The sequence below is a fragment of the Podarcis gaigeae genome (genome assembly GCF_964106915.1).
Source record: "Podarcis gaigeae genome assembly, chromosome: 6".
In the NCBI taxonomy this organism is placed as follows: domain Eukaryota; kingdom Metazoa; phylum Chordata; class Lepidosauria; order Squamata; family Lacertidae; genus Podarcis; species Podarcis gaigeae.
In genome coordinates this window covers 48262136-48278578 of record NC_139682.1, presented here as the reverse complement: position 1 = coordinate 48278578, position 16443 = coordinate 48262136, and the positions used below count along the sequence as shown (strand labels likewise).

Genomic DNA, 16443 nt, shown 5'->3' with positions numbered 1-16443 from the left:
TTTTATTTAGAGGTGCTGGGGGCTGAAGCTGCCTTATTCCAAGCCAGACCCTTGGTCCACCTAGCTCAGTACTGTCTACACTGACTGGCAGCAGCACCCCAGGGTTTCACACAGGGATTTCGCTCAGCTCTACCTGGAGATACTGTAGATTTAACCCTGGCCCTTCTACATAGCAAAGCAGTTGCTCTATCACTGAGCCCCAAGAATGTTGGGCTTGCTTCCCTGTCATAGCTTTCTTTTTAGAAAATCCCAGCTTATTTTAGCCTCTCTGCACAATTTAAGAAACTCTGCATGTTGCACTCCTCAGGTGCCCAACAGGCCCCTGTTCTTTGCATTGTCACCTGAAAGATCGCTGGCGCACTCCCTCTGTTGCTCTATTCAGACAGAGAGGCTTTTCATTCACTTTCCCCAGCCAGCAGAACAGGTGTTCAGCTTAGAACGTGCAACCCTATCTGAAGGGCTTGCAAGCTGTGTTGATAGTGTAGCTGAGCAGCTAAGCTTCGAGTGCGCTCTCCTGCTAAGCTAGGATTACAAGCAAGCACAGCTAAAGCCCCAAGCACAGATCCATCAAAACAAAGTCCTCCGAGTTCCTCATCAATTTAGCTTTATCCATCCGTCAAACATGCAAAAAAGGGCACCAGCTAAGGAATAAATGGACGTAGTTATATGATGCATAGCCCACTTTTCCTCCATTAAAGCAGCTTGGCAGCTTTGTTTACTTTGTCTTAAACCATAAATTAAGAGGGTGGGAGGGAGCAGAAAACACCGTATCAGAGAAGCAACAGGAAAGCAATGGTAAGAGCAGCTGCAATACAACGTACGTTTGCAGGCCAATCACATCCATGGCTGCACAGTGTTAAGGAAGGACCTGGCGGGGGCTGCAAGAAGAGAGCAAGCTGGGAACCAAGGGAAAGGCGGCAGAGAGGGAAGGAGCTGAAGGGAGAGACCTAACTGAGCAGGGAAGGAAGCAGGCAGAGGAGGAGAGAACAGGAAGCAAAGTGGACTTTGATAAGCTGGGAGAACAAAGGCAGAAACTGCCACCTGCATGAGAGCAGTTAACTGACATTATTGATTTATTCATTCAAGAAATTTGCTGTTGCCAGGCAACTGGTGGCAGCTTGTTCATTTACTGGCGTTGTTAAGTAATCTGCTAATTTTATGAGATGGTGTTTTTTTTTTTTTTAATCAGTCCTACTGAATTCCATGCAAGTAAGTGCATGTAAGATTGCTGCTTTGGAGACCTTGCCTAAAGAATACCTGCTCAGGCAGCACAGTTTTCACCATTCTTTTATAATGGCAAAATAAAAGGGGCAAGATGTGCTGCTTTATATGGAGGCTACTCCACAATCTGGGTGCCAAAACAGAAGAGAAAAAGAACCTCATGCAGGTGCCTATCAGGGATTTTCTGCTGTTGTTTTGGTACCCAGATTGGTTTGTGGGTGAGGGAAAGGTGCCGAAGGAGCAAGATTCTGCTTACGGAACAAGCTTTCCCAACTTTTCCATTTCAGATTCCACCTTAACTACTGGGGTAGCTATTGCCTAGTTCGCAATACAACAGCTGCAGGGGTGTCCAAACCCACCCCCCATCCCGCCAGCACAACAGATTCTACCCCTCTAGTCCTCACAAAACCCTTTCTAATAATTCTAGCAGCTTGCTACACTTTGCTAAAATAGTTTCTCCTCCATATGACTTGGAGAAAATACTGCGATCAATTCAAGCCACACAAGGCAGCACAGCGCTTTGTACCCGTCGCTTGGAGGCTGTTTCCCCTGCCAAAGATTGGCTCCCCTTCCTGGAATAATACGGGGGGGGGGGGGAGTGGCACTCACAAGAGGCGAGGCACCTGCACCAGCCAGCGCACGTTGTTGGAGTGCACTTTGTGAGCCACAGCCCACTTGGCCAGCTTGTCCCACTCGTCACGGGCTCGGCCATAGATGGAGAGCCGCAGCTCCGCATTCTGATACTTGCTCTCTTCCAGATCAGACATCACCTCCTGCCAGGAGAGAGAGAGAGAAAGGGCTTGTCAGCAAAGGAGCCTCATCAAAGACAACCCTCCTTTGCTACAGAAACACTCTCATGTTTTTGCAGGATGGAACGCATTACAAAGGCAATCCCACGCTTGGACACCTTATACCTTTTTGCATGCAGAGTAGAATAATTTATCTGCCTGCGATTGATTGCTTGGGCTTCACATGTGCTCTTTGAGACAGCCCCTGCTGTCTCAAAATTGACTGCTCTCTTTGCCCTATTTTGTATCCCCAGACAGGTGCGTTGTTATTCCTAATATTCTAGAAAGCAGACAGAGTGAAGAAGTTCTTGAAACTTAGAATCTTGACTGCCTTTCATTATTCTCCTGGGAAACCTGCAAGCCCCCCAAAGTGAGATCTATAAAAGAAATCATACTGTGCCTTCCCCTTCCTTCCTCAAGTATGGAAGCTGGCACCAGACAGATTTTGACAGCCTAAGAATGTATGCTCTCCTTCAAAAGCTACGTTTCAAGACCTCAAGTCTGAGGGCAAAGTTTGCAAAAAAGCAATACTTAATCTGGGAAAAACTCAGAAACCAGGACGGCTGAAGTGGGCTGCTAGTAGTCAAGAAATCTCAACTGCCCAGCATGGTTCCCTTTCTCTGCCCCATCTCCTGGTTCACTAGATGCCCTAACTCAATTTGAATGCTCCTCCCAAGTTTTAAAACCACACACAACGCAAGAATAGGGATAGAGTTTGGATAGCTTATTCAGCACTCTGGCAATAAGTAGAAGCTCCTGGGTACACAACTAAGGACAGATCTGCTTACCTTGATGATATGGGCAAAATATTTTCCAGAGACTCTGTTGTCTGTCTTGATGAAAATCTCCCGCAGCACAGACTCGCCTATTGGGTTATATTTGGCATTGAACTTGTCAAAGCGATGGAAGGTGTTACGATCCTATTAGAAAAAGCAGCAACAAAGATTGTTGTAATTAAGTAACCATGAAGACAAAAGACTGCAATTCTCTTCGTCCCCATTTGGCAAACTGCAAATGACTATATAAGGCCTGTAATAACGTTGTGAAGGCTCTTATTTGACATACCGCATGGACATCAAGCGTGTCTACGCTGAGATCATAAGCTGTGAGATTCATGGTCTCAAAGACCTCCTTTAGAGTTTGCTCCTTGCCCTTCTCCACATGCACAATCTCCTCCAGGTGCTTCTTCATAGCCCGCTTGATGAAGCGCAACAGATGCTTCTGGTTCATGCAGGATGATGCATGGATATGTGTGTCCACCTGCTCAAGAGATCAGTGGTTAAGAATGCGGGCCAGGAAGTCCAGAGCTCAAATCTGACCTTGGCCATTGACCCCCCAGCCAGCTTTAGGGAAATCCATTATCTCTAAGCTCCAATCCCTAACCTTAAAACACAGGCAGAGAACTTGCTGCTGGACTACAACTCCCATCAGCCCTCATCACTGGCAACACTGGCTGGGATTGATGGGAACATGAGTCCAAACTATCTGGATGGTCATAGGCTTCCCTCCCGTTTTAAGGACTAAAATAAAATTTAAAAATATATCTGTATATAAATGCTTATTATTCAGCCACCATGACCCTTCTTGCCACTATGGTTGCCTGGAAGACCCTCAAATGGGCAGGGAACCATTTGTCAGGCCATCTAAGGAAGAAGGGTGCAAAAACAAGCCTTTGAAAGAGAGTGCATGTTTATTAAAAGGTACCAATGGAGAGGGGCCCACGTTTCCATCAGACTTGCTATTCCTTCCTTTGACATTGCAGAGGACAGGCAGTTTGGGCTGTAGCGACTGAGCATTCTGCAGTAACTGCTGGGGTTCCCCAGAGTCCAGTTACAAGCATTCTTTGTAATGAAAACTACAGGCACATACTCCTGAAACACAGAATGTCAGTACCTTCCGGATATTGTAGAAATCGCGGTGCGGAACCCTCTTCTGAGCTGCCAGTTCTTTCATCTCATTGAGCAGGACGTGCATCTGGAACTTTGAACTCAGGTACTGCAAGCGTCTGTAGCAGAAGGATTTTCTGGCCAAACATTAGAAAGGAGGTTTAGTTCACCACACCAAAATCAGACCTTCACCTTCTCAACATAGTAGCCAGCACTGAAAATCATGAAAACCTAATTCTGCTTGCAGAAGGCTCAGGCTAGTGCATTTGTCAAGAGATGCAGGTGGCGCTGTGGGTTAAAGCCTCAGCGCCTAGGACTTGCCGATCGAAAGGTCAGCGGTTCGAATCCCTGCGGCGGGGTGCGCTCCCGCTGCTCGGTCCCAGTGCCTGCCAACCTAGCAGTTCGAAAGCACCTCCGGGTGCAAGTAGATAAATAGGGACCACTTACCAGCGGGAAGGTAAACGGCGTTTCCGTGTGCGGCTCTGGCTCGCCAGAGCAGCAATGTCACGCTGGCCACGTGACCCGGAAGTGTCTCCGGACAGCGCTGGCCCCTGGCCTCTTGAGTGAGATGGGCGCACAACCCCAGAGTCTGTCAAGACTGGCCCGTACGGGCAGGGGTACCTTTACCTTTAGTGCATTTGTCAAGTAACAGCCAACATTTCTAATGTGGTCTGGGTGGGTTGGTATTACCAAAGACATAAGGGAGCGAATTGTAAGGTATTCCATATCATCAGAATACATTGCCATGCGAGGTCAGGTCCATGTTCCAGCCAGCTCAACAATAATCAGATATATACTGCAGAGAAATTCCAAAGCAAGCCATGTTGATCCTTACTGTAAGTTCCTGGCATCTCGTAATCAGAAGTGTCTCAGTTTGACCATGAAGTTTGTACTTCAGGTTATCATGGCAAGTAGAAATCACCAGAACTACCCCTTGTGAATTTACTCAAGCCTTTTCATTGAAAAAAGGGGTTTGATGCTAGTTTTTCATGATAGTTACCAGATAGGCTCACATCCACCCTGCTTGGATGTGAGCCCAACCACATTTAACTGAATTGTCATTTGGAAGAAGGAGCTTGCTCCTGCACGTAAAGATGAAAGAAATAAAATAATGGCATCACTTACATTGGACCATTGATGATCAGAGCCATTAGGACATTCATGTCAGCAATGAACTCCTGCAGGTCAGGGTAAGGCAAGTCTAGTTCTGTGGTCCTAAAAAAAAGGGGGGGCAAAAGATGAAACAAGATCACAGAAGCAAGTAAACAAGAATCAAGAGAGCTATGTTGTCCAGATGTGTATTTTGCGTAGTTCTATGTGTAAAATGAGAGGAAAAGCCAAGATCAGCCCTGCCAATAGCACAAAACGAAGATCTCTCTCTAAAATCATTAGTTACAACTAAAGGGGAGGAAGCTACTAAAGAAGGCGTTAGCTCAAGAGAAAATTGGCAAACAAGATGCTCAAAGTATAGAATTTGGTAGTTATTACCACTGCTTCAAATTGAAATTGCCAGAATATCCAGCTGCTTACTACACCAACTCTGTTAAATCAGGTTAACTGATATTTCCATACAGAGTAGAAAATTAAGATTCCTGAGAACTTTCACTTTAAAAGAAACTGTAAGGCATTATCAGTTACTATTATGGAAATGCATTGAGAAAAACACAGATTGTTTCTGGGACAGACTCCTGTTCTTTATTGTATGTGTGCTCTTTTATTGCATGTATATTGTATTTTCCTCCCTTATCTATGCCTGCCTTCCTGCTATGTCAGTATTAAACAAAAATCACAACTAGGGTTCAAGCTTGAGGAACTTCCATTTCATGCAAAACTATCCTGTGCAAGGTTCAACTTTTTGTCCAGGAAGTCCTGTCTAGCTGTATTATCGCGTTCATTCCTTCACCTTGGTTGCTTGCAAGGATTTATCTAGGTGTCTGAAACTGGTTAATAGCTATTTTGCTAGAATATGATGTTTTTAAAATTCAGTTTTCTTGTATAGTGCTCTGAATATGTAAGAAGGAAAAAGATATAACAATAAAGTTTTCATACATTTTACTGATTTGCTTAATCTAGTTTGAAAACAGCATGTGCTGTTTGGCTCAAATAACGAACAGGCCCAATTAAAATGTGGATCTGCCTTTCTCTGCTCTCAAAGCTGTGTAGGCGGTTGTCAATCACACCTTCTTCCCCAGCTCCTGTAGTATAAATATTCCCTTCTATACTTTCCAAGGGCAAATGGATACAGGGAAGAAAGCACAAGATTCAGTGATTTCAATCGTGTTCATTATCAGACATCATGTGTGCATATATTACGATTTGCATGAGAACAGTGTTTTCACAAGATGCTGCATAAGACTATGGAGCTAGACTTCCTAAAAGCTCAGGATGTCTATAGATGAATTTTCACTTACATTAGGCATATGCCATTTCTATAGATACTTGAGCTAAATGCATCCAAGATTCCCAGCTAAAGAGAAAACAAGGAATAACTTGGACATTTAGGTGTGGACCATGGATAAAATCACTGTGAATGACCTCTGCTCACCTCCAAATTTTACCTGTCACTAAAGAACATATTTTCCTAGAAGCACTGGTAGCATACCAAGGCATCTGTACCCAGCAAGATATTGCTATGCCTTCTCCTATTCCCCCTTACTTGTCGGTGATGTCCTGCTTAGTGTACACATGGACTACTCCATTGACCATCTTCAGGCCAAAGCCAAGGTCTCCAGGCATTGATTCAGGGTCACACTTCTCATAAGGATGCTGGTTTGTAAATGGCGAGTGCCCTGAAGCATCTGCAACACAGGAAAGAGCAAATGAGAGGGTATACTTTTGCGTCATCACTACGGATATTTCACCTACTATTTTAAACAGAAAACAAAAATACAAAAAATAAAACTAATTATTCTCAAGAGCCATCTCTCTCCTTGAAGTTGATGGCACATTCCCTTATCCAGTTATTGTTTGTCTGCTTGCTTGCTTGCTTGCTTAGCAAGAGTTGGTGAGAAAGAAAAGCTAGCACATGGGGCACAAAACAAGTAAGCTCGGTGATGGTTGTTCAGCTACAGAACATGACTGATCAAGTCAATATGGGACAGCACAGTCTCACTGGGTCCCAGTCACACCATCTCTCCCAATCCTCCAAGGCTGACTCCATGGGAGCGCAGAAACCTTGTAGAATGTAGTTAATGGGTACAAAGTTCCATTTTTCTCAGAATCTTTGTACGGTTGTTTTTTTTTAGAGCAAGCAAGTTTCTAGTTCTCATGACATAAGATACATTTTGAAATGTGGGGGGAAAGTCTACTGAACTCTCGGAATCCAGAGGGGTGGCTGCCACTGGACATTTGCTAGAACTTCAACACCCCACATAAGCTCCTTGCCCCCCAAAGACTAATAAAATCTGAATAAAATGAATCGGGGGGGAATTACCCAAATGTACCCAACTGGAACCCAACAATTGCAGAATTCAGCATTTCTCAGCAAATGGCCCTACACTCACCCCATAGCTCTATCATCTTTCCATGGGATCACTTAAAAAATATTTGTAGTTGAGCCCTTGGAGACATGAAGAGATGCCCCAATAGATCTTGCAGCTACCCAGTCTTGCCTACCCCAAAGCTGGAGGCAATGTACGACTTGCCCTCACAGCTCTCCTTGGGTGTGGGAGAGGAGGGGAGCTGCCTCTGGACCATGCCCTGGCTTCCACTACCTGCTGGCCTTGCAAGGGCATTATCAATACCATGACCACCTTGTAAGTAGCCAGGGACCAATCTAAACCTTCTCCATGTTCCTCTTCCTGTCTGCCACTTTAGGCACCTCCATTACTGGAATGACTTTGCTGAAAGGAATGCCCTCTCACACACAGGTCCAGATTCAGACCTCACCTCCAGCCCCAGGGGTCTCGGGGATCTCCTCATACATCCTGGGGGCCAAAGGCCTTTCTGAAAGGTCTTGTAGGAAGCGGGCTGTGGTCTTGCAGAAGCTTTGCAAAGAATGCCCCATATACTTCTCCCGAATGAACAAGGCCTTCACCACACTCTTGGCAGCATCCAGCAGGTCTGTGAAAGGCACCTGGTAGGGGGTGGGGGGAGCCAAAGAAAAACAGTTAGCTGAACTGGGAACAGCACTTATCAAGGAATCATGATGGGCAGGCTAGGAAACAGACGGCGTGAACCGCTAGACAAAAATACATAACATATCAATAATAATAATGTCTCCAATAAGGCAAATCTATCAAGTGCAAATTTCAAATAACCACAAAATGATTGATCCATTCAAACTATATAAAGAAGGCCAGAAAATCAAAACAACAGCCAGAAGGAAGTCTTCAGAGATTCAGTTCATAAAATGGAAAAACACAGGGACTGAGTTAGGTAACTCTAACTGCTTCGCAAGATATCGATCAAAAGCCAGTTTGCATGGAGAACTTCAGTATCCATAAATAAACACAATGGAAGTGCAAGACAGGTGCTGCAGCTTCTTCGTGCTAAATCAAATCACTCCAGAGGTTCCTAACAGACAGTTCAGTTAATCATAGTTTAGTGTCATTCAAATCATAAACTTGGGTTAATGTTGACTATGGTTTGTATCTGAAGAAGTGTGCATGCACACGAAAGCTCATACCAAGAACTGACTTAGTTGGTCTTTAAGGTGCTACTGGAAGGAATTTTTTTTGTTTTGACTATGGCAGACCAACACGGCTACCTATCTGTAACTGGAACTATGGTTTGTAGTTGGCTTGTTTCAAACAAACCATGATTAACGTTATCCACAGGGAATACTGAAACGTGAGATTAAGCAAAAACAGAAGTAAAAGCGTCTGAATTCCAGAAGGAGGGGGAAAGGGGGAGCATGTGAGCCAGAAGCTCACATAGGCTCATTCACAGCACACTAAGCTGAAGTTTAGCAAAGTATCCAAATGGAACCACTGGGTGAAGTTAGGCAAGCTCCTCTTCTTTGCCCCAGACTCCCATCTGCAATTTTTTTGGGGTAGAACACTTACAACACGGGTATTGAAAATTATTAGAAAATTATTTTAATACTTGAAATAAATTAATAATAAACAATTTCCCACAATGGCTTTGCCCAAAGTGACTCACGGCAAACATTCAAAACATCAAACTACAAAGCACCAAAAATACAAAATACAGAGCCTGTCAGTAAATTCTATTTGTCCAGCTGGTTTATTAGATGGGTTGCATATTTTTACCAACAGCTGCTCTCCAGGGGCTCAGGCGGACAGAGGCCTTTCACATTCCCTGCTACCTGATCCTTTAAAGTGGAGCTGCCAGGGATTGAACCTGGGCCCTTCTGCATGCAAAGCACAATGTGCTCTAGCACTGAGCTAAGGCCCTTCCAGGGCAAAACTGGAGTCATTTCCTGCCTGGAGGCTATCTGATTGCTGTCAGAAAGCAGCATGTTGTAGAGCAGTGGTTCCCAACCCGCCCGCTCCCCCTAAACATTGCGGAACACATTGTCAGACCACGGAATAATTTCCCTGTCTGCTGAAAAGTTGTAAAGCACTCTGCTGGATGCTGCATGGTTTTTAATTGCATTTTTTACAAACATAGCATGGATCACTCGCATGGAGCTTGTAGACCACCATCTGGGAGCCCCTGTGGCAGAGCCTTTGCGGGAGATTGTGGGTGGGTGTGCGTGGTTGGGTGCAAATGGATGGCTAGTTTCTGAATCCGTCAGCCTTACCCCACACGTCTCTTCTCCGGAGATGGTGACCCTCTGGAACTCCCTTTCCAGAAGCACATCCCGTTCTTTGGGATACTGGTCCACCAGGTCCTCTCCCTGCTCCTTAAACAATCTGGGGGGAGAGGAAAGAAAGGGGAGAGTTGAGGGAGCAACAGTAAATGACAGATTTGGCTCTGCCGGTATCCTGCCGTGCTCACTGGAGTCCCCTTTTCGAAAGAGGTCCTTCAAGACATCAAAGCAGGACGTACCACACACAAAACACGTTCAAGACAGGGACAACCTCCCCGCCAACCACAGGGAGAGCAGCCCTGAACTACGGAAAGGGGTGGAGACAGTCATGGACACTTGACAGCTTCAGAACCTTGGACAGTCAAACAGGGTGCCCACGTAGCAGGAAGGTGGTTCCTGCTCCTCAGGCGAGGGCTCTTTCATTTTGCACAGCTTCACCAGATGACCAACTGCCCCTTTCTGCACTGCATGAAGTCAATCATCTGGCAGAACCAGAAGCAGAACAAGGGCCTGAAGAAGCTGACCTCCAAGGGACGCCCTGACAAGGACCTTGCTGGGCTTACTAGGGATCTGAGCTGCTCAGCCAGCACCATGAAAAGAGGGGAGGTGGGGGAAGAAATATAAAACACAGAGACAAAAGGCTGGCTCCACCCACTGCGCCTGCCATGAAAAGAATCATCACCGTTATAATAAAAAGACAGGAGGGAAATGGAGCTCAGAGCGAAGGAACAAGGGAAAGTGACCAGCGGTGGAAAGGGAGGAATCCCCCGCTCAGCTGTGTCGAGAGCCATGGTGAGCTCGGGATCAAAGGCGCTTCTGCCTGCCCTAGTTGCCATAGGGCTTCCCAGCTTCTCAATCTGAACAGCATCTACTTCTCAGAAGGGATCGCCAAACTTGACACGTGCACCAAAACAGTGGCTAGCTTTGGCCTTTCCTCCGCAAGGATTTCTCCATTCTAAAACACCAAACTTTCATTCTCCTCCAGGAGGCAAGGGGAGATTCACTTCATCCATTTACACCAGGCAAGTCCAACAGGTAGATCGTGGTCTACCGGTAGATCACTGGATGCCTGTGGTAGATCACTGGTAGATCATTGGCTCCCCCCAAAGAAGTTCAGCAGGGCTTTCCTCCCTAAAAAAAGCCCATTAACTTTGACCTGAACCCCCCCAAAATGGGGTAGATCACTGACAGCTTTTAACTCTGTGAATAGATCGCAGTCTCTTGGGAGTTGGCCACCCCTGATTTACACCATCTTTCCACTCTGAAGTTCAGTTCCAAGCCTGCTCCCAGGCTGTCTGGCATGTCTCTCAGTCACTGCTGGTAAGATCAGAGCCCTACTTGTACACTGGGGGCAAAATAATGTGGACTTAATATGGAGAGACGAGGGATACAAATGCAAGCCCCACCCCACCCCAACTTCCTTGTGCCTCCTGGTCCCACTTCGGACTATCCCATGTTGTACAAGGTCTGATGGGGGATTTCTAAGTATGTTCCACATAGAATCCCCCCACTTTAGAGCTTTGCACTGATTGTAGGAAGGTCTGAACAGGAGCTGGCATGCACTGGGATTTTGAGGGAAGGTGCAAGGGTTGTGTATGCATGCCTCTGCCTCCTCCCCATTTTAAGCCTGCACAAGGCAGTCCCAAATGCCTGCACATGTCTTAGTTTGACTTAGCAGTATCTGACCTAATTAATTGACCACACACGCAGCAGTGGCATGATTGAGAGTGGGAATGTGCCACATGCAGGTGGATAGAACTCTTGCAAGAGTGTCATTTCCTTTGTGCCTGCCAAGGTGGGGAGAGGATGAGGATGCAGCCTGCAGGGTGCTCCCACTCCCACCCCTGAGTCAAGGGCAGAGAGAATTAATGCCAGGCACTCACTGTAAGTCAGCAGCACTGTCAATTTTCAGGAAGTCCTGTTTGGCTCTGAGTAAAATGTCAGGTTCTAGTCTGAGGATAAATGGGAAGTGGAGGCCAAGGCCAAGACAGGAACAAACAGAGAGACAGAAAGAGAGAGGGGGGAAGAGAGAGAGACACACACAAACAGAGAGAGATGAGGAAATGTGGAGGAAGAAAAGGAGAAGAGGAGGAGAAGAAAAAAAGAAAACACTAGCATTAATACAGAAACCAACACCAGAAATGGCAGACACTGTACAGCAATATTCACCAGCTATGGGAGACAGAAGAGAATGGATTCAAAAGGCCTAGGACAGACATCAAAACCAAACCATGGTTTGGCCATCAGGAAAGTGCTACTGATTTGAATAGAAAGTCCCTCCTCATCCATGGCAACCAGTTTGCCATGAAGATCAGGCAAACCACCCTCACCTGAACCAGAAAGTATAGCTCAATGTGAGTTTCTGGTTCTGGTGCGGAAGCAAACTATGGCCAGTGGTAACCATAATTTGATCAATCCAGACATTATGCCAAAGCATGGTTACCACAACCCAGGAAGCGGAGAAGGGAAGCAGTGTGTGCATGGAGAAGAGGGAGCAAATGCTCCTACAGCACACTTCCAATAGCCTAGGCATGGTTAGGTCACAACATCTGTACCGGGCCATATTTGTCCTCTCTCCAGTCCTGGTTTCTAAACGAATCTAGCCACCTCTGGGCAGATAGAGCTGGAAGAAATACAGAGGCCTTTATTTGCCTGCTGGTAACGTAGATAACCACAAAGCAATCCCACCAGTGAAAAGCCTCTGGGCACCCAAGACAGACCGTAAGCAGGACAAGCGTTGTGTAAAACTGCCAGCTACAAACGCACACACATACAGTTATGTATATGCACACACACAACCATGTCAATGGCAGGCATCCTAGCCAACGTCCGATGTGCACCTCTTTGGACCACCTATGTCTTCTCCAACAAGCCTATTCCCCGAGTTATAGCGATCTATTCTAGGTTGCAACTAAGGGTTCCCCATTTGGCTTCTTGCCACCTTTCTCAGTTCTCAACTGCTCATATTCATCCAGTTGTCTTTGTTCATGAACCTCTCTGAAATGCACCTTCCTACTCTTGGAAATACCAAACCAAGGAGCCAGAAGAAGACAAAGAAGCATCACAGCAACTTACTTCACATCCTGGCTGATTTGCCGCTCCAGCCGCTGGCGCCTCTCCTCCAGCTGTTCAATGGGGCTGTCCTCTGGGAATTCATAGGGGGCACTGCGCATATCACTCTCAGCCAACGAACGGCAGAACAGCTCCTGTGGGCACAGCAGCACAACAGTGCAGTCGACCGAGGGTGGGGCAGGGAGGAGTAGTTAAGCCTCCCACATAATAAACCTCTGACAAGCAATGCGGACACCAGCATGGAGAGTCCATTAAGAGGGACTCCCTGGAGTCTGTCTGTTGAGATGGGAATACTCTGCCAGCATCCATGAAAGTATTGTGGGTGGGATCCATGCCACAATGCCTGCTTTTTCAGGGCAGGAATTCACAATGGGGTCACCAACGCAGTGACTTACAATTGCCTGAGTGATGACTGTTAGATGAACTTCACTGCTGCTGGTTTCCCATTGCCCAGGTCATCGAAAGGTGCATTAATGATTAATATATCTCAAGGTCCCCGTCTTCCCTGCTGCCTTCTCCAGCATGTTTCTGACACACGGATGTGTCAACATCAGGAAACGACAGCTGCTGAGCCATCAAGCAAGCCCTAATTTCTTCCTACAAAGGTCAGGTGGAAGCTAGAGCAGGCAGCTTCAAACATACCACCACCAGTGCTCACATCCAGTGTCTCTCTGCTTAGGACCATGCCTCACATTTAAGTTGTAAGATATACAGTTTTGGGAAAAAATATACATTGAACTAAAGAAGATTTTAAAATATACGTTCACAAAGAAATCAGAAATTTTCCTATTAGGGATATTAGGGCACGAGATAAAAAAGGAAGATTGTAGACTAGTATACTATGCAGTTACAGCAGCAAGGATAGTGTTAGCCCAGAAGTGGAAACAGCAGGAAATACCAACGGTGGAGGAGTGGAGATCAAAGCTGTTAGACTACGCGGAGTTGGATAAACTGACAGGAAAAGTCAGGTATATAAGAGACCAAGTGTTCATCAAGGATTGGGGAAAATACGTAGATTACCTGGGATATATTAGTGAGGGACAAACAACGCTAAAGGGATTCCGAGACGCACTGTGAAAGACTATGAGTTATTGTGTAAAGCAAATAGGAGATAGAGAAAGACATAATGACAATATAAGCTAAGAAATGTGTAATTTTAATTATCACTTCGAATGATTTACGGACAGGCTGAAGGAAGTCTTGAAAGGGATGGTTATGTAACATTGTAAATGTGAAAACTACAATTTTGTGTATTTTTTTTCCTTCTTCTTTTTTTTTTGCTGTTTGTTTGTGTACTACTTTTTTCTGTTTACTTGTGTGTTAGTCCTTCTTTTTTTTTTTATCGAACCAATCAATAAAAAGAACTCGGGAAAAAAATAAGTTGTAAGATATACACTTTACAGACCTGTACTGTGAATCCACCAAAGCCATAACATTCGAAGTGTATATTCAAGCCTGTGAGGTGGTGATTTTAATAAGTCTGTACCATGGACCCATTAAAATCAGCACGTGACGTGAGCTCCACCAACAGGCTCTATGACACTTCTATCAGTCTGGGAACAGAAAGAGTGAAGGCAGACCTAACATCTTCAGTGTGGCAAAGGTAGATTGAAATGACATTTCCAGCCTTGAAAATGAATGCACATTTTAATGTCCTAGGCCTGGGGTGAGATACCCTTGGTCTGGCCAGATTTCATACAGCCCTCCGGGTGCCCTGCCAACCATCAGCTGCTCAGCAGAAATGGAAAGAGGATGTGTAACCGTGGCTCCTTCCTCTGCAAGGTCACAGCAAACTTGTATTCTTTGCAGAAATGCAAAAAGTAGTCCACACATTTTGCAATTGCTGGATCTCAATTTTGGGGAAGACTTGCAATTCAGCTGTGAATTGAACATATTTGCATATTTGCATTATCACACTAGAATTACTGAGCCTTTTGGATAGGCAGTACAAATACAGTGGCCCCTCGGGTTAAGAACTTAATTCATTCTGGAGGTCCGTTCTTAACCTGAAACTGTTCCTAACCTGAGGTACCACTTTAGCTAATGGGGCCTCCCGCTGCCGCCGCACGATTTTGTTCTCATCCTGAAGTAAAGTTCTTAACCCGAGGTACTATTTCTGGGTTAGCAGAGTCTGTAAGCTGAAGTGTCTGTAACCCGAGGTACCACTGTATAGGAAGTTCAATGTATTTTTTTTTAAAGTCTATGAAGGAAATGGGAGGTATAACTTGAAGAGAGCTAGTAATAATTAAAAATATGCCTCTGCTTCCATAATATGCATGGTGTTATGAGAGAGAAAGAGAAATTGTGTGTGCATCAAGGGTTTATGATTTTGTGTGGATCTGGCCCCACCTGGTTCAGGTATATGGCTCCACAGCTTTTCTGCTAGGGCAATGTGACCCTCAGCCCCACCCACCCCCCGAAAGTCCACCCACCCACCCATGTTCAAGAGCAAGGTATGAAGGAAGGAGACAGACAGCTCTCATGAATCTCGAAAAAAGGACAAGATCTTGCTATGGACATTTCCATACTGCAACTAAAGAGCCCTGAAGCACAAGCAGGAAGAAAGCGAGCTGTGTTACAAAGAGACATGAGCTGGGAAGTGCTGAGTCAGGCTTGCTCTGCAAGGATTTCCCCCAATAAATCAGACAAGCAATTCAATTACTTAGCCTGCCAGTAGGTCGATCAAAATGCATTTTCAATTAATTCACTCGGGTACCCGATTCTTGAAAGCTTGCCTGTGGTAAGTTCCCTCTTTAGATAGCTAAAGGCAAAAAGCCAAATTTCTGTGCCAGCAATTACAATGGAAACATCTGTTGCATAGGTTAAAGGGTATCAGCATCAGAATTACTGGTGAGGCAAGTTGGGACCGCTTGCCGGTGACCTGCAAATTCCCCAGTTGAAATTATGGACCTTTTCAGTCTTTCCAACTGGGAGAGAATGCACCCAAGAGCCCATCCAGACAAAAAGTCTGGCCAAAGTACTCCTGTAATCACTCTCCCTGACAATGGCTCAGTTCACACTCCAGCAAGAGATTGCTCACCTATTACTGAGGTTGAAAAAATTGTTCTGATTGCCTGAAACAGGAAGCCTGGAACTGGATCACGCAATAAGAGGAACATAACAAGAGCTTCTCCTTTTTCTTGTGCCTCCTTTCTCTTGTAATGCTGTGATTAGCAGGACAGTTCATCACTCACAGAGATTCCAGCTACTCCAGAAACCATTAAGTGCACATGGGACAGACTTTGCCAGGCTTTGAGGCTGGATTTAGGCTAATGCACATTTGCTGTGAGCATGCCACGTCTGGACTTGGAAGTAGCAGAGTCCCAGAACTGCACAAGATTTGCCTACCTTAGAATCTGGAATCCCCAACCAGTGGACGAAAACAGCCAGTGTGGGCTGCAAGCAATGCTAGGCCCACCTTTCCTTTACGCCACAATTAAAATTGGGAGACGGTGGAATCATTATGGCAGTGGAGACCACATAACAACACTTTATGCCTCAACTGCAGGGTGGCACTAACTGGCACAATGTGGCAACCTGGCCCTCTGGAAAACACCCCAACAAAACCTCACAACAAGCACACTCAGTGAGAAATAACTCCCAAACACCGGGTTGGAAACAGAGGTGATCCTAGGAAAGCAAAACTGTACTTCAGCCAAGGCGTCAAACCAGCAGAAGCTTCTACAAACAGAAGGGGAGGGTTTTATTCCCACAGCCCTCCACCTCCCACCCACCCACCACCACCAAGCACAATTCCCAG

General features: G+C 45.7%; 1 protein-coding gene across 6 annotated transcripts in view; it reads right to left on the bottom strand.

The window, feature by feature from the left end:
• AMPD2 (adenosine monophosphate deaminase 2) overlaps window positions 1–16443 on the bottom strand; it is a 50133-nt gene that overhangs the window by 11004 nt on the left and 22686 nt on the right. For 3 of the 6 annotated variants that reach the window (XM_083745178.1, XM_083745177.1, XM_083745181.1), the window contains exons 3-12: window positions 12687–12817; window positions 11495–11563; window positions 9603–9714; window positions 7784–7970; window positions 6552–6693; window positions 5021–5110; window positions 3903–4032; window positions 3075–3269; window positions 2798–2929; window positions 1831–1994 (exon numbers count right to left, since the gene is read on the bottom strand). In XM_083745178.1, coding sequence (XP_083601304.1) covers window positions 1831–1994; window positions 2798–2929; window positions 3075–3269; window positions 3903–4032; window positions 5021–5110; window positions 6552–6693; window positions 7784–7970; window positions 9603–9714; window positions 11495–11563; window positions 12687–12817 — 1352 coding nt within the window. The remainder of the gene's footprint in view (window positions 1–1830; window positions 1995–2797; window positions 2930–3074; window positions 3270–3902; window positions 4033–5020; window positions 5111–6551; window positions 6694–7783; window positions 7971–9602; window positions 9715–11494; window positions 11564–12686; window positions 12818–16443) is intronic. The other 3 variants (XM_083745180.1, XM_083745179.1, XM_083745182.1) reach the window with 1 other exon arrangement.